Source organism: Hemicordylus capensis, chromosome 1 (genome assembly GCF_027244095.1).
Source record: "Hemicordylus capensis ecotype Gifberg chromosome 1, rHemCap1.1.pri, whole genome shotgun sequence".
In the NCBI taxonomy this organism is placed as follows: domain Eukaryota; kingdom Metazoa; phylum Chordata; class Lepidosauria; order Squamata; family Cordylidae; genus Hemicordylus; species Hemicordylus capensis.
The window spans coordinates 349,439,364-349,460,319 of record NC_069657.1 but is presented as its reverse complement, the minus strand read 5'-3'; the positions used below and the strand labels follow the sequence as shown (position 1 = coordinate 349,460,319).

Genomic DNA, 20,956 nt, shown 5'->3' with positions numbered 1-20,956 from the left:
TGGGGTTTTCATGAGCTGTACGCCATGATCATCACAATTATAACAAATTAAGACTTGACTTATCTCGCTTTGCATGTAATGCGTCTGTCTCATATATCAGTTTCACCTTTTAATTTGCATTACTGAAATTAATGGACTTTTGCACGATATTCTAATTTTCTGAGTTTCACCTGTAGAGCAATCCTCTTCCATTTGCACATATAGTTCCTCTTGGTTGACTCTTTCCTTTCATTCAGGAGGATAGCATCTAATAGTTGGTCCTCCAGGCAGTTAGGTTCAAGACCTGGAGGCTGGGATGGAAGAGGTGGCTTGCTCCCTGTGACAGAAGATTTTGTCTGTGTGGAAGACAGTGGTGTTGACCCCAAGATAGACACAGAAGGATGGGAAACCATGGCTGTCTGGGCCACGATAGGGTAAGTAGCATGCACTGAGTCCTTTCCTGTAGTATTTTGCTCATTATAGAGAGCAGGGGAAAGGGAGGGAACAGGTAGTACAAGTGTTTCATCGAGGGCATCTGGAAGGCGTCTCCCCTGTCTTGGAGCATTATAGTTTGCATTTTTTAATTGCCCCATGTCCTGAACAGGTCCATGGATGGGATTCCCCGAAGTCTGAAGACAGAATGCTCTGAAGAAGCTCCGGAATCTCCCACTCATGCTGGTGCGAGAGGTTAAAGTTCCTGCTCAGGGCATCTGCCAAGATGTTGTCTGTGCCCTTGTTGTTTAGGGCAATTGGATGCACATGGTGGTTTATGCTCCATTCCCACAACTGTTGTGCTAGGTTGCAGAGGGACTGGGAGAGTGTCCCCCCTTGGTGGTTGATGTAAGTAATTGCCATTATGTTATCTAGCAGAACTTGCACTACCCCCTTTTTTTTTTAATAGGGGTAGAAAGAATTTTAGGGTGTTCCGTACTGCTAGTAACTCCAGGAAGTTTATTTGCAGGATTGTTCTTGCAGTATCCATTTGCCTCAGACATGGAACCCTCCATAGTTTAATTTCCAGCCCTTCAGGGACACATTGGTTGTTACTGTGAGTGACTAAGTTGGAAGCTTGAGGGGCACACTTATTGAGACCGAGTCTATCCTGGTCCACCAATGGAGGGATCTAAGTACAAGTGGCAGAAGAGCCAGACACATGTTCTGGCTGTCTGAATTCAGTCTGAATACTGACAGAAACCAGTTTTGGAGCCTGCACATTTGGAGTCTTGCGTGAGGCACAGCAGCTGTGCATGAGGCCATTAGACCTAACAGTCTTTGCAGTCTAGACTCTTTGATTTGGCCTGAATGTGAAGGAGGAGATCAGTTCTATTATCAACTGCCTCCTATCTTCCAGAATGTACACTCTTTTTGTGTTTGAGCCCAAAACCGCAACAACGAACTGATTTTGTTTTTGTTGTCTTAGGACAGATTTCTACCAATTGACTCCGATTTCTAGTTTTACTAAGAGGTCTAGGATATACTGGATGTGTGAGATTAGGGTGTCTTTGCACTCTAACATCAGTAACCAGTCATTCAGGATAAGGAAATATTAAGATGCCCCATGTCCTCAGGTGTGCTATGATGATGATGCTTACAAACTTTGTAAAGATACAGAGTGCTGTTGAGAGTCCAAATGGAAGAACCTTGTACTGGAAGTTCTTGAACCCAGAGAAAATCTCTAGTATTTCCTGTGGTTCTCCCTTCTCCCCATATGGTAGTAGGTGTCCTTTAGGTCTAGAGTCATAAAACATTCTTCCCTTGCTAGTAGAGGAAGGATACCTTGTAGAGAGATCATCCTAAATTTGCTTGCATTGTTCAAGTGTCTCAAGTCCATAATGGAATTTGGAAATACCTTGGGTAGAAACCTCTTCTCTTGTCCTCCAGAGGAAAAGGCTCTATCAATCCCTTCTGAAGTAAAAAATGAACATCTTCTAAGTTAATAGCTGTAGCTGTATTTTATTCCTGAAAAAACAGAAAGGGTGGTAAACTCTATTGCATGGCCATTTGAAATTATGCTCAACACCCAGTCGTCTGATGTGAGGACATGCCAATTGGTGGGAGAACAAGATATTACTTGAGATATTTCCTGTGATATCTTTGCATGCCATAGGGCTTGTACTTATTAGAATAAGCGTTCTGTTGAGGGTTTGAAGTAAAGGTCCTTGTGGTGTATTGGGACTTTTTCATTCTTTCCATTATGTCAACAATCTGTGCACTCAACAGACATTCACCCTCAAAAGGCAGGTTTTGATTTTATCCTAACTGAGCAAGGTGGCACCTTTTTAAGAGTGGTGATTCTCTTTATTTAGCAGGGGGAGAGCAAGTGGCCCTATCCATCCACAATACAGCATGCTTCCAATGGCTGTTGCTGGTTTCTATCTTATGTTGCTTTTTTAGATTGCAAGCCCTTTTAGGACAGGGAGGCATTTTCTTTTCTTTTTAAAAATTATTTATGTCCATTTTTAATTTTTTATTTGTTTGTTTGACATATTTTTATACCATCCAAAACTTACGTCTCTGGGAGGTTTACAACAAGATAAAAACAAGAGTAAAACATCAGTTAAAAACAAAACCAGAAATTTAAAACACAGCCATTTAAAATTTTTAAAACAATATTCTAAAAACAACATTAAAACAATCAAAACAATATCAGTTAAAAGCCTGGGTGAACAGGTGCGTCTCTAAAGACTTTAAAAGTTGTCAGAGATGGGGAGGCTCTTATTTCATTAGGGAGCGCATTCCAAAGCCTTGGGGCAGCAATGGGGAAGGCCCATCCCAGACGAGCCCATGGCAAATGCAGATGGACCTCTCCTGATGAGCTCGATGGTCTATGTAAACCACTTTAGGAACTTTTGTTGAAAAGTCGTACATGAATATTTTTCATATTCATAGTTGTATTGGCCATTCTAAAGGGATGTTGATCATAGCAAAGCATGTCTACTAAAGGAGATGGCCCCCACGATTGTAAGGGACTCTGTCTCAGGTGTTTTGCTCTGCTTAAATGCTGCCTGGTGATTTCAGCAGATTTGTTCAGGGCTGTTTTGTATTTGCCACGGAAATCTTCTGGGACATCTTTCAAGTCTTCTTTGAGATTGTCCCAGAGTAGTGGTACTTCACCATGCAGGCCATATAGTTGGCAATTTTAATGGCTAAACATGAGGTAGAATAAAAACCTGTGCCCCATAGCATCTAGCTTCCCCCTTATCTACTGGGTCTGAGTGTGTCTTGCCTGACCTGTTGCTAACAGAACATTCAACTACCAGTGAATTCAGAGGAGGACCCTTAAAAAGGAATAGGCAAGAGTCTTCTTGGATTCTATAGGTTCTCCAGTTGCTTAGATGTTGTTGTGGAGGCTGATAGCATATCCCGAGATACTTTGGCAGTGTTTGCAAAACTGGTAGCACTGGAAGAGATGCTGGCTGAGATGACAAACTGGCCATGAAATAATAAACTGGATCCTTGACTTCCTTGATGAACAGAGCAAATCCTTCACAATGCAAGTAGCATGGCAGTCGAGAAGGATAAGGGCAGACCTACAAGATAGGATAGGGATTCTGTTTGTGTACCCAACAGCCTGCTGCACCTCAGTGTCTCTGCCTGAGCTGGCAGGGGTGGTCTTAGAGGTGGTGTGGGTTGCCCTAGGCTTATAGTCTTGGGTGATTTCAATGTCCATGCCAAGGCCCCCAAGTGGAGGCCTTTGCACAGCTTCAGCTAGTGCACCAACTGTGTCCTTTTCTCAAAAAGGCAGATCTGACCACTATTACCCATGTCTTAGTCTCATCATGGCCAAATTACTGCAATGCACAATACATGAGGTTTCCTTTGAATAATTCAGAAACTTCATTTGATGCTTAATGTAGCTTCCAGGGTCCTCTCTAGAACTGCTCACACAGAGCAGATTGCACATATTTTGGAAGAGTTGCACAGGCTGCCAATTTGTTTCCAGATCCAATTCAAGGTGAGGGTTATTACCTTTAAAGCCCTTAATGGTTTGGGCCCTGAATAACCGAAGCTCTGAAGGATATCTGCCCACCCAACAAGGTCATCAAAGGGGGCTTTGCTCATTGTGCTGACATCAAGAGGCTAAATTGTCATGCACGCAGGACAGGGCCTTCTCTGTTGTTGCCTCCAGGCTCTAGAATGCTCTCCCAGTGAATGTCCACTCCGACATCTGTAGCTGTTTAAAAATAAATAAATAAATACAAAAGCTTTTTTATTTGTTCAGGCTTTTACCCCTTAAGGGCTACCAGGTCTTTCAGGTCTCCTGCTTCTGTTTGTCTTTTTAATGATTGGTTTTTGCATGTATATTTTATGGTTTTTAACCAATTTAAGTTTTTTAACTAATTTTAATGTGATTTTTATGGAATTTTATTATATTTTAATTTCTGTAAACTGCCTTGTGATGCCTTATGAAAGGTGTTATAAAATGGGGAGGGATGAGAATAACGGTCAGGGGCTACACATCATGAGGTAAGATTCCCCTCTCTGCACTTTATGGGAAGGTTTAAAGAGGGAAGAAGGGAAAGGGACACCTATTTCCATAGATAAGGAGTTCCAAGTTTGAAGAGCAACAATTGTTTAAAGATAGAAAAGAAAAAACTTAAAGAGAAATTCAATTTATGAATTTGTGTTTATATAACAAAAATTATATAACGTGGGGAAACAGATTGGAGGAGCAGCAGCCACCAATTTAGAAAATGCACAGGAAAAAAATTTTTTTAAAGGGGGAGTATTAAAAATGTTTACATTCTCCCTTCAAAGATGGCAACAGGTAAAGGGGAGTAAAGGACAGTCTACCATATAGAAACTTGTTGCAATACACTGAGGAATTTAAGATTGCCAAAAAGATGAGAAGAAAGAGCAGAAAGATGTCAAAATCTTCCTACAAAGAGCAGGAAGATGTCAAAATCAAATAATATGTTCAAGGTTTGTACATCCACACACACATTAACAGAAGAAGCATTATAAATGGAGCATACAATGTGCCACAATGAAAAGTTGACTTTTCATTATTATTGTTTATTCGATTTCTATACCACCCTTCCAAAAATGGCTCAGGGCGGTTTACACAGAGAAATAATAAATAAATAAGATGGATCCCTGTCCACAAAGGGCTCACAATCTAAAAGAAACATAAGATAGACACCAGCAACAGTCACTGGAAGTAAAAAGAATCACCACATTAAAAGGTGCCTCTCTGCCAAGTTAGCAGGGGTTAACTTTAATAGAATAGCCAGGATTTTCCCCAAAAAGCCTTAATTAGTAAGCATTCTCTTTCACATCATTCCCTAGAGAATATTCACCACCATAATAGTGCACATTCTAAACTGACTGTCAAAGTCAATTTTAAAAAATGAATCTAAACATTGAGTACATTGTTTTTGAATACAGGAAACAGTGTATCAGAATGTGTTAAACTTACATTCTGAAGAACATTGTTAATGGTTAAAATGGGGGAAAGTGTTCTTACACTCAAAGCTTCAGAAAGGCTTTATGTAACATACAAGTTTTTAAAAAACCTCAAGTAAAAAACAGACTACAACATTTTTGCAGGTCCCCATTAAACATAAGAAAAGCCCTGCTGGATCAGGCCCAAGGCCTATCTAGTCCAGCATCCTGTTTCACACAGTGGCCCTCCAGATGTCTCTGGGAACCCCACAGGCAAGAGCTGAGAGCATGCCCTTTCTCCTACTGCTACTCGCCTGCAACTGGTATTTAGAGGCATCGTGCCTCTGAAGCTGGAAGAGGTCTATGGCCCTCAGACTGGCAGCCATTGATAGACCTGTCCGCCATGAACCTTCTTAAAGCCATGCAGGCTGTGGGCTGTCACCACATCTTGTGGCAGAGAATACCATAAGTCGATTAAGCATTGTGTGAAAAATTATTTCCTTTTGTCACTCCTAAATTTCTTGGCAATCAGTTTCATGGGATGAACCATGGTCTGTGGCACTCTTACCCCAGAACTTTGGGGCCCATGTCCAGGGCTTCTATACCCCCTGAGGGCCCCCAAATCCTCTTTAGACTGTCCCAGGTGGTCACTGCTGGCCTGAATTGTGCCATGCAGCTAAGTGTGATTATGACCTGTGCCAGGTGCTTTAGAGACAGAGGGGGTAGTGGGGCGAGAAAAATGTGGAATGGGGATATGTTAAGTTGTGTGTTGAAATGTTTCTGCTACTGTACAGGGGGATGATACTTAACTTGCAGCAGGAGGGGGGCCTCCAGCGGGGAGAAGGGGCTACTAAGGCCTTTAGGTCCAGCCTCCAAAATTTCCTAAGTGCACCTCTGCCCCTGGTTTTAGAGTTATGCAAGTGAGAAAAATTATCAACTTTCTCCACACCATGCATGATTTTATAGAACTCTATCATGTCACCCCTCAGTCGTCTGTTTTCTAAGCTAAAAAGCCACAGGTGTTGTAGCCTTAAACCATAAGGAAGGTGCTCTAGGCCCCTGATCATCTTGATTGCCCACTTCTGCACTTATCCAGTTCTACAGTGTCCTTCTTAAAATATATGGCGGCGTCCCACCTGCAGAGGGTTTTGGATGTTATAGATAATCTAGACCCTTTTCAATCTGGCTTCCATCCTGTATATGGGACTGAAACTGCCCTGGTTGCTCTATTTGATGTCTTACGCCGGGAGCTTGACAGGGAGTGCTTCCCTGTTGGTTCTTCTGGGCCTCTCAGAGGCGTTCAATACTATCGACCATGGTATCCTTCTGGACCGCCTCTCAAGTATAGGGATTGGAGGTAAAGGGAGTATAGGGATTTGAGGCACTGCTTAGGAGTGACTTCAGTCCTTTCTTGGGGGGAAGGGTCAAGAAAGTGGTGCTAGGAGACTACTGCTCCTTTGGCCTGCAGGGTCCCGCAGGGTTCGGTTCGTTCCTGCATGTTATTTAACATCTACATTAGGCATCCCCAAACTGCGGCCCTCCAGATGTTGCTGAACTGCAACTTCCAGCATACCCAGCCACAAAAAATTGTGTCTAGGGATGCTGGGAGTTGTAGTTCAGCAACATCTGGAGGGCTGCAGTTTGGGGATGCCTGATCTACATGTTAACATACACAAAAGCACTGGGAGAGGTTATCTGGGGACTTGGACCGAGTTGTCAGCAATATGCAGATGACACTCAGCTCTATCTCTCCTTGTCATCTGATGCTAGAGAGGCTGTGGACGTCCTGAATTGGCAGCTGAAGGCAGTGATGGATTGGATGTGGGCTGAGATTGAATCTGGGCAAGACAGAGGTACTGTTGGTCATTAGGAGAGCCAATCAGGATGAGAAGATTCTACCGGTTCTGGATGGGGTTTCACTTCCCTTGAAAGAACAAATGCGCAGCTTAGGGGTACTGCTGGACCTGGCTCTGCTTTTGGAAGCTCAGGTGGAGATTGTGGCTTTGGCTAGTGTTCCAGTTGCATCCCTTTCTTGAGAAGGCAGATCTGGCCACAGTTACCCATGCCTTAGTCACATCACAGTTGGATTACTGTAACACGCTCTATGTGGGGCTGCCCTTGAAAAATATTAGGAAACTGAAGCTAGTGCAAAATAGAGCACCTAGGATGTTATCTGGAAGTGCCTTTGCTGATTGGTGGTCACTGACCGCACTTCCCAGAATTGCCCAGACCAGCCGCTTCTGGATCATTTTATACTTGCTTACATTGAACTGCATTTGCCATCTTATTGCCCAGTCCCCCAGTTAGGAGATATCCTTTTGGAGCTCCTCTCAATCAGTTTTGGATTTACTACCCTAAATAGTCTGGTGTCATCTGAAAATTTGGCTATCTCGCTGCGTAGCCCAACTTTTAGATCATTTATGTATAAATTGAAGAGTACTGGCCCCGTACAGATGGGACCCCACTTCTTACTTCCCTCCATTTAGAAAACTGTCCATTTATCCCTACCCTCTATTTCCTCTCCTTCAACCAGTTACCAGTCCACACATGAACCTTTCTTAATGAGAAATTTTGTTAAAGCATTCAATGTATATAGAAATATGGCCTCTTTGTGAATTTACCCAGTCTATGTGTGGGAAACTGAAGTCACCCATTATTACAGCTCTGTTTCTCTTTGATGCCCGATTTCCTTCTGCAATTAAAAGTGACTTTCAGTGTTTTGACCGGGAGGATGATAGCATGTCCCTAGCAGCACATTTCTTTTCAGGCCTTGTATTGCCACCCACAGAGTTTCTGTGGAGAACTTCCAGTCTTCCTAGGTTTTCTAGCTTGTGAGATCCTATCCCTTCTTTAATTTACTGTGCTACTCCACCCTCAATTCACTCCTCCCTGTCCTTTCTATAGAGTTTATATCCAGGAATAATTGTGTCCCACTGGTTCTCCCTGGGCCACCATGTTTCTGTTATGCCCACTATATCTATGTTTTCATTAGCAACCAAGCACTCCAGCTCACCCTTCTTAGCTTGGAGGTTTCTGGCACTGGCGTATAAGGACCTAAACACTGAAACTCTTACCTTGTATATGCTCTTTTTCTTTTGGCCATTTGATCTCTTTGACCGGCTAGCACATCCTTCCCTCTGCTTTTTATCTGGTTCTACCCTGTCCCCTTCTGGTTTATCTGAAGCATTTACACCCTTACACCTTAGGGGATGGCTGAAACAGGTACTGCCCAACTCCTGTCAGTTATCCCCAGGCATCATTTTAAAAGCTGCTCTGGGGCCTATTAAGCAACAGCAGTCTGGTTCCATCTTAGTTCAAGCTGAGACCATCCCTTTTGTAAAAGCTCATCTTGTTTCAAAATGTACCCCAGTGTCAAACAAATCCAAACCCCACTTCATGGCACCACCTTCTTGTGGCACCACCCCTCAGCTCTGCCTGTCCTGCTAGCCCTACGCATGGAACAAGTAGTATTTCTGAGAATGCTACCTTAGGGGGCCTGGACTTCAATCTGTTTTCTTGTGTTCCATATATCAAAGATCAGGAGAATAAGTTTGCATTACAGCTAACAAGGTTTCATACCTTGTAAATGGAAGAATGGAATAAAGAAGGCCCTCATTTTATGTTGGGGTTAGGGTCCCGGCTACTACCACTGAGGATGGAGGTGGACTATAGCCACCAATGTCTACTAGTTCGTCACTATAGGCTACCTCCAATCTCACAAACAAGATCCCTCGAAATACCAGTTGCAGGGGAGCAACAACAAAAAAGGCATGCCCTCACCACTTGCCTATGGGCTTCTCGGAGGCATCTGGCAGGCTACTGTGTGAAACAAGATGTTGGCCTAGACAGGCCTTGGGCCTGATCCAGTAGGGCTGTTCTTATGTTCATGTAGAAGGTTCCAATTCCCTCTCTGCCATCTCCCATCAGGGCTTCCATCAGGGCAAGAGACTCTTGTATGCAACCTTGGAGAAGCTTCTGTCAGTCTGTGTAGACAATTCCAAGCTAGATCAATCAATGGTCTGACTCAGTACTATACAGTATTTGTCCAATAAAACACACACAAACACCGAGGAACAATCCCCAAAATTATCTGGACTTTACTTTCGACAGCAACTCCAAAGGACACTCCAAAACACAAGCAAGTCCAAACTCCTCAAAAAGACAATCCAAAGCACTCCAAACTCCTCCAAGACCCACTCTCTAACCTCCAACAACTACTCAACAACCCATAAAGCTCCTCCCTCAAACCACACTGATAATAAGGCACAATACGGAAAGTGAAACTAAAATTTGCGCCCGCAAAAAGCACAAATAGCCTATACCGTGGATAACGAGATCCAATACATGTTTCTCAACTGCGAGTAAGTGAAACCGCTGAACAAACCTGTGTGAAATGAGGGTCTCCTGTATTTCTACAATTAGCCCACCTGTAGACACTTGAAACTTTCCTATGCTCTTAAAATAACATTATTTTATCTTGGAAAGCAGTTCAACATGGAGAAATCATATCTTGGGGTTTTAGAATTATGCTGTTCTGAATAAAAGATGTATACACATATTTAGCTCTCATTATTACTGGAGTTTTACAAAATTGCTTATACTTTTTTTTCTCATATATACAAATATTCAATGAATATCTATTATAAAGAGAAACAATACTCTTGAATCAAATTTTAAATCAAACAGAATTCCAACATGATAAAAGTGATTATTTTAAAATGAAAACAAAAATTGTTTTGAATAAGACAATATAGTGGTGATGATATACACATTCTCCCTTACTCCAGACAATATATTAAGACCGCTTTAATGCATAAGCAAAATAACTTTAAAAACAAAGATCTTGCCAAACTTGAGCAAACACATTTCAATGTTAAAACATCATTCTCAGTGCTCTATCTCAAACAGCTGGAAACTCTTGAGTTGTATTACCTTCTATAGCCAAAATAAACACCTTTGTTTGCACAACTCCTTCATGTTCTATTGTTCACTCACACTTAACTTGTTAATTTTGCAATAATCACTATATACCATAGCTTGACTATCCAGTACGCTAAATTTCTAGATACGCTAAATGACTCTGCCCTAGACCAGCTGGTCATGGAACCAACCAGAGAGAAGGCAACCTTGGACCTAATTCTGAGTGACACCCAGGACCTGGTGCGTGATGTCAGTGTCATCGACCCTTTAGGGAACAGTGACCACAGTGCCATCAAATTCAGCATACATGCGGGGAGAGAATCACCAAGGACGTCTAACATGGACATTTTGAATTTCAGAAGAGGAAACTTCTCTAAAATGAGGAGTATGGTGAAAAGAAAGCTGAAAGGGAAAATCAGGAGAGTCACTTCGCTCCAGAGTGCATGGAGTTTACTCAAAACCAAAATACTAGAAACCCAGTTAGATTGTATACCTAAAAGGAAGAAAGATACCACTAAGTCCAGGAGGATCAGCATGGCTAATGGGTACCGTCAAGGAAGCCATAAAAGGAAAGAAGACTTCCTTCTGAAATTGGAAGGCCTGTCCAAACGAAGAGAACAGAAAGGAACACAAACCCTGGCAAAAGAAATGCAAGGTGACAATAAGGGAGGCAAAAAGAGAGTTTGAGGAACATTTAGCCAAAAGTATCAAGGGGAATAACAAAAACTTCTTTAAGTACATCAGAAGCAGGAAAACTGCCAGGGAGGCAGTTGGACCATTAGACAATGATGGAGTGAAAGGGATTATTAAGGAGGATATGGAGTTTGCAGAGAAGCTGAATAAGTTCTTTGCATCTGTCTTCACGGCAGAGGATACTGAGCATATACCTGTTCCTGAACGAGGCTTTTTAGGGATGGAGGCTAAAGAGCTGAGTCAGATAGAAGTGACAAGGGATGATATTCTAAACTCTCTGGAAAAACTGAAAGCTAACAAATCACCAGGGCCGGATGGCATCCATCCAAGAGTCCTCAAAGAACTCAAATGTGAAATTGCCGACCTCCTTAAAAAAGAAACATAAGATTGACACCAGCAAAAGCCACGGGAGGGATGCTGTGCTGTGGATGGATTATGTCTTCAATGAGATATGAAATACTGATGCAGCACCAGTGCTTCTGAGGAGTTCTAGACTACACTGCACTGGTGCTTGTGGGTGTGTGGGGAATTTTAATGACTTCCATTTCATTAGGAAGCCTTCTGTGTCAACCAAAAAATGTTTCTGAGGGTTGTAGGGCCCCTTGCAAAGGGCTTCCAGAGGAAGGGGAAGTCATTTAAAGGTGCTCTCCCCCCACCCCTCACGCACACAGCAATAGAGCAGTGTTAGTATGGGACTCCAGAAGTAGTCAGGATGTCAGTAGCCACATCTAAAGATCTACTGGATATTTATACATGTCCACTTCAATGAGATATGAAGAAGTGCATAATTTCTTGAAGATAAAGTTAAAATCCTGCCCTATGCTTTGAGAAAGAGAAAAATAAAAATTCAAAGTGCAGTTGAAGGAAATCCCGGTGTCTTATACAACACCTCCTTTCCAAAGATGACAATAGTGGCTTAATCTCATAACCAGAGGACCAGTTCTCCAGATGCCTAAAGGGCAATTAACATGTTACAACGTATTTAAGATTCAGAATGTATCTGCCTCCACATCAAAAAATGTGAGGTAACTATGTCTCTATTGTACTGCCTGTGCATACTGTGGAAACAAGCTCGTGGAAGTCTGGATGAATTTCAGGTGAGTGCAGGCTGTTTCCATACATGTGGCAGACCTTACCATAAGATAAATATTCCAAAACAAAACCAATTATAAAAGTGAACCTGGGCTGGACCCAGAGCATGTGAGAGACAGAGAGTGAAAGAGAGAGATCTTATCCATGTGTTACAAATTAGAGATGGGCATGTGCTACATGTGTACCAACTTCTACTGCAACATGGGAGTGATACATCCAAGGGTATCGCCACAATCCATTGGATTCTTCTACTCTGCAAATTAAGTCAGAGAAACGAGCTTCAGCATATCATTAAGGGTACCAGAAGTCAACCAGACATGAACAGGCAATGTTCCTGGACTAAAGAAAAACAAGCTTCCCCAACTTTTTTTTTAATTATTCCTATCTGGTAAAAAATATTCATCCAGTTATCTACACACATGTATAAGAAAAGATAAACTGAAATTATCTCTGACATTATCTAAAATAATGGGCTCATGTCTTCAACCTCTTTGGCATGCTAACTTACTATGGTTTAGGTCCTATCTGAATACCAGCAAATGGCAATCCATGAAATAATAAATGGAGGAAATTCATATTCTAGAGTAACAAACCTCACATAAAGACAAAAACTGTATGATTACTTCAAAGTCCTAGTAATGAAAACCAGGCTGGACTTTTGAACCTGGAAGGAAAAAAATTACAGAATGGTGATTTGAAAACACAGTTTAAAAAACAGTGGAGTTTATATCCGCTTACAAATGATGAGGCAAGTAGACTTTATAGAAGTTCAACAGCAGTTAGGCTAATGGTCTGGGAATTGTCTTGATTTTGTGCCAGTATAATTAGAGATCCACAGAAAGTTACAGCTTGTCAGTATAAAGTGAATGTATTTTTCAGAAGTGTATTTGCATAGCTACATTTTTTCAGTCAGCCTATGTTTAATTTGGCAAAATACTAAAGATTTGGCACAAGAGTATTATATGTAGAAAGGATGGAAGAGTCTACTGGATTGCAGACTGAGTCATGGAGGTCCTGCATCTGTCATTTAGGGAGCTGAATGTAAAAGCAAACACCTTCAAATCACTCAATCCTTCTCTCAATAGCTGTTCCAGAAGTGATACTGAAACCAACTGAATCAATGAGCTGCCTTTTTCGAATAAGTTCTTCTAAACAGGCCAAAACAATTTTAATTTTGAGTCATATGAAAAAGCATGCGTATTTTTTCTTGCTTCAGTGTTGTAGAAAACATTTATACAGTATCCAGCTTTTAAAATACTTTAGTAAATTAAATTACTCTTCTAAAAAACATTTGCAGTCTGAATTTAAAAACACTGTGATTAAAAATAAAAGTAAAGACTCCCACGGATACTAATTAGAAAAAGAACCAAATCTCTTTGAGATTGATTTAGTTGTTACAGCGTACTTATTCACCCAGTAAAATGACCTCCACAGTTGTTTAAGCAGATGATGATGTTAATATAGGAACAGAGGAAGCTGCTACATACTGAGTCAGACCATTGGTCCATCTAGCTTAGTATTGTCTACACAGACTGGCAGCGGCTTCTCCAAGGTTGCAAGCAGGAATCTCTCTCAGCTCTATCTTGGGGATACCAGGGAGGGAACATGGAACCTTCTGCTCTTCTCAGAGTGGCTCCATCCCGAGGGCAATATCTTACAGTACTCACATGTCAAGTTTCCCATCCATATACCAGGCTTAGCTAAAGGCACAAGTCATGCTTGTTACCACAAGACCAGCTCTCCTGTCCAATACGTGTGGTTAGGAATATTAATACTAGGTTTGAATTAAACACTGGGTCCAAACCTATTACTGATCACACTACTAGGCGTCTGACACATAATAGATTGCAAAAGATTCTGAAAATAGTAATGGGTTATGCAACCAGTACCAGCTGGGTGCCATTCGCTGCTTGAGGCAAATAGCAAGTTGCCCTGCTTCTTACTTGCCCCTCAACCCCAGGATGGAGCTGGTGCTAACACCACCCCATTCCCTCATGAGCCCTGCCCCCATCCCTATCCAACCAAGACACTGCTCTCTTCCCCTTTGTGGCTGGATGGGACATGCTACTGCTGCTTGCATGCAGCTGTTAGCATGAATCCAGCAAAAACAGTTCCACATGCTGGCCTCTCTTCTTCACTGCTGCACTGGCACCAGCTCTCTCTTTCACACACCCCATCTTTTCTCCTCCAAGCACCAGACTTATACCAAGTGTTTGCTTCAAACCAGTTTGATGCTTGCTGGGGAAAGACATCAGGAGAGACTGAGCTGGCACTAGCACAGCAGCAAACAGAGGGGCCACTGAGCAAACTGCTGGTGATGAATGTATGTTGCCTCACAGTTTGCAAGCAGTGATGGTGTACCCCATCCAGCCATGAGGGGGAAGAAGGTGGGATATGGGCTGGTGATGCCGGGAGGCACGTCAGCAAAGGATGCAGGGTGGAGCCAGCAAGGTTGGGGCAGCAGCACAGAAGTGGGGTGGCGGCGGCAGCAGCAGCGATGCCCACAGTGGGAGCAGGCAAGGTGCCCTCACTCTCCATCCCACGGAACTGCCATCCAAGGCAGTCACTTCACATGGCAAATCTTCTGTGCTCCAAAATACTGCTGGTCATTATTAGGAAAATGGAGGTAGATATTACAAAGGATGAAAGCGGTGGACTGGGTTTGTGTGGGAGGCTGCTTTAGTTTCTGCCCAATGCCAGCAAATACTGATACAGAACTAGACACTTAGGGCCAAGCTAGACATTGCAGGTGCTTTATTTTTATTCCAAAGCAGTGTCAGTGTCTGAGCAAAGGAAGAGAGTGACTGCTTCACCCTTTCGCCTCCAGCTGCTCTTTCTCCTCTGAGGGAAAAGATACAGTATTCAATATGTCCCCCCCCACACACACACACACACAAACCAGGTAGAAAAGCAACTAGAGGCATTTTGAGTGGGAACATACCAAGGATAATGAACTGCGCACAAAAAGGTGGTGTACACCCCACCATTTGTTATAAGTCCTCATAACCTACTGAGGCTGTTTTGAGGGTTAAAAAAAAACAACACAGGACATATTATCCAGTTGGTGTATAACATCTAGTTTTGCTAGTCTGTTGTCAGACCCCAGGCAAAATTATGGAACACCTTACCCATTCACATCATCTAAAAGAAGCAGCCAATTCCATTCTACCCCATGGCAGTTTGCAGAAGGCAAGGAAAGCATTACTACTATGAATATGTATATTGTGTATTTACACAGGACAGGTCTGAAGGAAAACTGCCAAACTAGTACTCCTAAGCTCCATGCTTTATTTCAAGGCCACTAATTATTAAGCATACTTCACATTATTGGCCAAACTCTTCAGATATACTTCATGCACATTTCTATGTAGAAAGTTACTTTCACCTACCAAATGAGAAGTGGGCTTCAAAAATGAAAGTGTGGAAAGCATTTTTTCCCAGAATAAAGTTCAATGGGGCAGGAACAATTCATGTACCAAGAACACTCCTTCTGCTGTGTACACTGCAAGTGCAAATCCCACTCTTCCCCTTTCAGGGGAATCAGCACAGGCTGACCAGGTGTGTTGTGCAACTTGCAAGGATCCAGTGTGCAAAATGAGTAAATCTGTGCCCTGAAAAGAAATCTGCATAAAAACCTCCATAAAAACTAGAGGTTCCTATGCAAGAACGAACAAGAGGACTGAGAGGGGACAGAGAATAAAATAGAAAAATGCTATCCTTTCTATTAGGAAGAACAGGATCTAGTATTTCATCAAGTTTGCTCATTTAAATGGGCATGTGCCATTGCAGCTAGAACACCTTCTTCAGCATTTTCTTTCACCTTCATTATATATGTTCACACAATACAGAAAATTTAACTCCTTCTAGAGAGGTGTCATCCGGCTCGCTTCTCCTTGAGAATTCCCCTTTACAAGTATACCCGAGCTGGTCCGCAAGCTGGCCGGGGTAGACTTGAGGGTCGAACTGAGCTGGACCCAGCTCAACCAAACCCAGAATCGGACCAAGCCGGCGCAACGGGTTCCATGCACATCCCTAACTCCTTCCTTTGAATGTGCAGGACTTCACACAGAAAAGAAACCTACATGTAAGGACTGGGAAACAAAGCATTGGGGAAATGGTTCAGTAACTCCTCCTAACGCTGGACAATTCACAGCTTTGCAAGCAAAACGGACAAGGCCAGCAATACTCCTACAAACTCCTGGGATTTGGGGTAACAGTAGAATGTACAGCAGAACAGTTCTCTAACACCTTGGCATCTAAAACAAAGCATAAACATGAGTTCCATCACAGAGCCATCTCACCAGACAACTAGAGGGGGAAGACTGTAGCAAGAATAAGGTCTACTCTTAATATCATATTAAGATTAGAAATCTCCCCTTTGCATAATTCATGAGCTGACATCTTTAGCTTTATGTTTATAGAAAAGACACATGAAATAATGCAGTTCTGCCCGTTCTGGATGGGGTCACACTTCCCCAGCAGGAACAGGTATGCAGCCTGGGGGTGCTTCTGGGGACAAGCCTCTCCCTAGTATCCCAGGTTGAGGCAGTTGCCAGAAGTGCCTTTTATCAGCTTTGGCTGATATGCCAGCTCCGTCCATTTCTTGAGATAAATGACCTCAGAACAGTAGTACATCAGCTGGTCACCTACAGATTTGATTACTGCAATGCGCTCTGTGTGGGGCTGCTCTCTAGGTCATCTTGGGGAGACCATATCACTTCTATCTTAAAAGATCTACACTAGTTGCCAATAAGTTTCTGGGCAACGTACAAGGTTTTGGTTATAACCTATAAAGTCCTAAACAGCTTGAGCCCTGGGTATTTAAGAGAAAATCTTCTTCACTATGAACCACACTGCCCATTGAGATCATCTGGAGAGCAGGGGCGTAACTAGGTTGGAGTGGGCCCTGAGACAAGATTCTTAAATGGGCCCCCCCACCGAGAAATTTTTTAATAATAATAATAATAATAATAATAATAATAATAATAATAGTAATAGTAATAGTAATAGTAATAGTAATTCGATTTCTATGCCGCCCTTCCAAAAATGGCTCAGGGCGGTTTACAAAGAGAAAAAGGTGCCTCTTTGCCCAGTTAGCAGGGGACTTTTATTCTCACACTTCTGTCCTCATTCAAAACATACAAAAAACAGATGTACAAAATTGAGCAAATGAGAAGACACTAGAAACACTAATTATTAAAATGGGCCCCTTGCTGCAGATTAGCAAAGGAGACTTTCAACCATGCAGGGTGAGCCTATGTTTGTTTTCTCAGAATTCTGAACCAATTCAGTAAAGTTTGATTCCAGGAAGTTTTTCACAAGAGGTTTTTAAAGCCCTTTAACACACATCTCCTCTGGAATGGAGGTGCTGCATTCACATGTTGGCCAGATTTACCCTAAGGGGAAAAAATATAAAAGCACAACACATGCATCACAGTTCTCACTCATGTCTCAGTTCTCACTCAGACCTGGGTTGCAAAACAACTTGAACATAAGTGTATTTATGAATGAATGAATGAATGAATTAATTAATTAATACATAAATTTGTTCCAGAAGTTTTTGCAATTTTCTGCCATGAAACAAGCCACTTATAGGACTTTTTAGAGGGTTTTTTTTTAAGCCAGCAAATTTTCCAATCAGTTTTAAATTAAATATTCAGAGACTTCTCAGTCTCCCCCCCCCCATCAAAGCCCTATGGCAAGCAGATCCCTATATAGGGGGTAGGGGGAGTGTAACCACAAAAAGGAATTCATATTCTACCTGGCAAAGGCTGAGCTGTCTGGCCTGGGCAGAAGAGGGTCTGCTGCAGAGAGCTGTAGTGGCCACTCTGACTGTGCCAGCCTTCTTCCTGGGGCTTGCCAGCCTAATCGAATTCAGGCTTCACTGAGGCCTACACGGAGGCCTCCCTGGAAGCCCTGCCCACCCGCCGATCAGCTGAGAGGCGGGGAGAAAAGCAGCTTGCCTGCTGCTTTGATTGCCGACCAGGACGACGAGCAGGAGAGAGGGCAAACAGGGCAAGTGGCTGAAGGGTCTTGGGGCTGGGCAGGGGGCAATGGGGAGTCATGTGAGGTGTCTCTGGGGGGGCCCTCAAGGCAGTGGGGCCCCGAGACGACTGCCTCCCCCTGCCTAATGGTAGTTACGCCCCTGCTGGAGAGGTTCATCTTCAGTTGCCACCGGCTCGTCTGGTTGCTACTCAGGGACGGGCCTTCTCCATTGCTGCCCTGAGGCTTTGGAACATGCTGCCTGCTGAAATAAGAGTCTCCCCATCTCTTAAAACTTTTAAAAAGGAAGTCAAGACACATTTGTTCACCCAGGCTTTTAATTAGATTGCTTTAATTGTGTTTTTAAAAGTTTTAACATTTTTAAGTTTTAATTGTTTTAGTTTTTTAATCTTTTTATCTGTTTTTATTTGTTTTGTTGTAAACCATACAGAGAATTGTGTTTTGGGTGGTATACAAATGTGTTAAGTAAACAGACATACATACATATAAATAATATCCAGACAAAAAATGAATTCTACTTCAAAACATGTTATTGCCTGCCAATAGCAGTTAGTGAATATTTTCACTATAACCAAGCAGAAGATAATATATACAGCAGAACATCATTTCTTCTTATTCTGTCTTTACCACAGATCTTAACCTTGAATTCTACAGTCTAACTGGTCAGAACCAGTTCAGTCACACTTCTCCACTAAATAATTTGCTTCTTACACATATCCAGGAACACATCACGTTCCTGTATTCCAGGTTCAACTCATAAGGCACATAAAACTAGTAACAGAAACAAAAACAAAATTGGAGGCGACCCTGTTGTCAAACCTTTTGATCCATGCAGGAAATCCAGAACTAGAGCATTCTCATCAGATGGCTGTTCAGCTTGAAGATGCCCTATAGGGAAAACTCCCCCTGCTTCCGTTGTCAAACTGCTTCTATGGTTCAGAAACTGCTGCAAATGTTCAACCGAAGGGTACTCTCCTATGGCAAGAACTTTACCCAAGAAAAACTCCCATCATCCCCTTCAGCCACTGTGGCTGGGAATGTTGGAAATTGCAGTCCAACATCTGGGAGCTCCAGTTTGATAAGCCCTAATTTAAGCCTTTTAGATCTGAGCAGCACAACACAAAAAAGCCCAGCTGGGTCAGGCCCAATGCCCATCTAGTCCAGGATCCTGTTTCACACAGTGACCAACTAGATACTGCTGAGAAGCCCACAGATATGAGCTGAGGGCATACCCTCTCTCCTGCTGTTACTCCCCTGCAACTGGTATTCAGGTCTGGAGGAGGCCTATAGCCCTCAGATTAGTAGCCATTGATAGACCTCTCCTCCATGAAGTTATCCAAACCCCTCTTAAAGCCATCCAGGTTCTTGGCCATCAACACATCTTGTGGCAGATAATTCCACAAGTTGATAATGCGTTGTGTGAAAAAGTACTTCCGTTTGTTGGTCCTAGATTTCTTGGCAATCAATTTCATGGGATGACCCCTGGTTCTAGAGTTGTGAGAAGGAGAAGATTTTCTCTCTATCCACTTTCTCCACACCATGCATGATTGTATAGACTATTATGTCTACCCACAGTGATATTTTTTCAAACTAAAAAGCCCCAGATGTAGCCTTGCCTCATAAAGAAGGTGCTCTAGGTGCTCTTGTCATCTTGGTTGCCCTCTTCTGCACCTTTTCCAGTTCTACAGTGTCCTTCCTTAGGTATGGCGATCAAAAAAGTATGCTGTACATCAAATGTGGCCGCACCATAGTTTTGTATAAGGGCATTATAATATTAGCCGTTTTATTTTCAATCCCCTTCCTAAAAGATCCCTAGCATGTAATCAGCCTTTTTCACATGACTGTTGCTCTCTTCTCAGGGAGCAAAGCACTTCATACCCATCCTGTCATCCTGTGCCCTGTCACCCTACCATTTGCGAGGTGGTGAGAAAACAAGGGACAGAGTGGAAATCAGGATGACTGTGCAGATTGATAGGCTGACCAGTCCAGTGTGGGGTGTGGCAGCATCCCGTAGCCTGGCAACTCCATAGCTGACAGGAGGGGTGGGGCTAGTTTTCAAAGAGGCTGCCAGCGAGAAGCACCAAAAGCATGGAGCAGCCACATCCTCAAGCAGGTCTGTGACACCATCTCTATGACTGCGGTTTGAAAACTGTAAACCCGCGGTTACAGCAGTGCCACAGGTCTCGGCAGCAAACCTTAGAGATAACCAAAAGGTTCAAATTGGAGTTTGGCAAGGCAAACTGGAGATTGCTTTCAGCACAAAACCACAGATTTGTGCTTTCGGGCGTAATGGAGTTAAAACCTCAGCCACATTTAACTCCAGTTATTTGTTATGTCTGAATATGGCCAAGGTAAATTATACAGCGGCTATAATTTTAAAAGAAGTTGTAACTTTCAACATGCATATCAATTAGGTTAGGAAATGTTGACCTAAGTTACAAACTATCTAGCACACTTTTGGAAATAGAAAGTTTTTCAAAATTCAAAGTATTTTCTTTTTACAGTGGTGGGCAAATTGAAAATATATAGTTGTGCACAGAAGAATCCCCTCCTGGATTTGTCTACATGCCAATTCCCTGGATCCATTCAGATGCCCCAGTATATGACTCTGGATACAATCCTGCACAGTTACGCATCCAAGCAGGTTTGCAGAAATTACAAGTCTTATGCTTGCAGATATAACTTCAATATTTGTTCCAAAATAAAGCCAAATAGTTCATTCAAGTAAATATTCACACATACTAACTATAACCCACAAGGGGATTGTAATTTGTTTCCCAAAAATGCCATTTTTGATCACAGCATAAAGAACATAGATTATGGAATTGTAGAAAACCCAATAAAAAGCATTACTGCAATGAAGTAGGTCCTCAATTAGAAACAG

The 20,956-nt window shown here is 42.5% G+C and overlaps 1 protein-coding gene across 19 annotated transcripts in view; it reads right to left on the bottom strand.

Annotated features, from left to right (window-relative positions):
• EYA4 (EYA transcriptional coactivator and phosphatase 4) overlaps window positions 1–20,956 on the bottom strand; it is a 224,044-nt gene that overhangs the window by 152,278 nt on the left and 50,810 nt on the right. The window contains exon 1 of one of the 19 annotated variants that reach the window (XM_053287817.1): window positions 18,892–18,993. The exons of 16 other annotated variants lie outside the window; for them this stretch is intronic. In XM_053287817.1, the coding sequence (XP_053143792.1) occupies window positions 18,892–18,903 (12 nt within the window). In that variant the 5' untranslated portion in view covers window positions 18,904–18,993. Of the gene's footprint in view, window positions 1–17,830; window positions 17,929–18,891; window positions 18,994–20,956 lie in introns of those variants that run through there. 2 more of the 19 variants (XM_053287856.1, XM_053287832.1) reach the window with 2 other exon arrangements.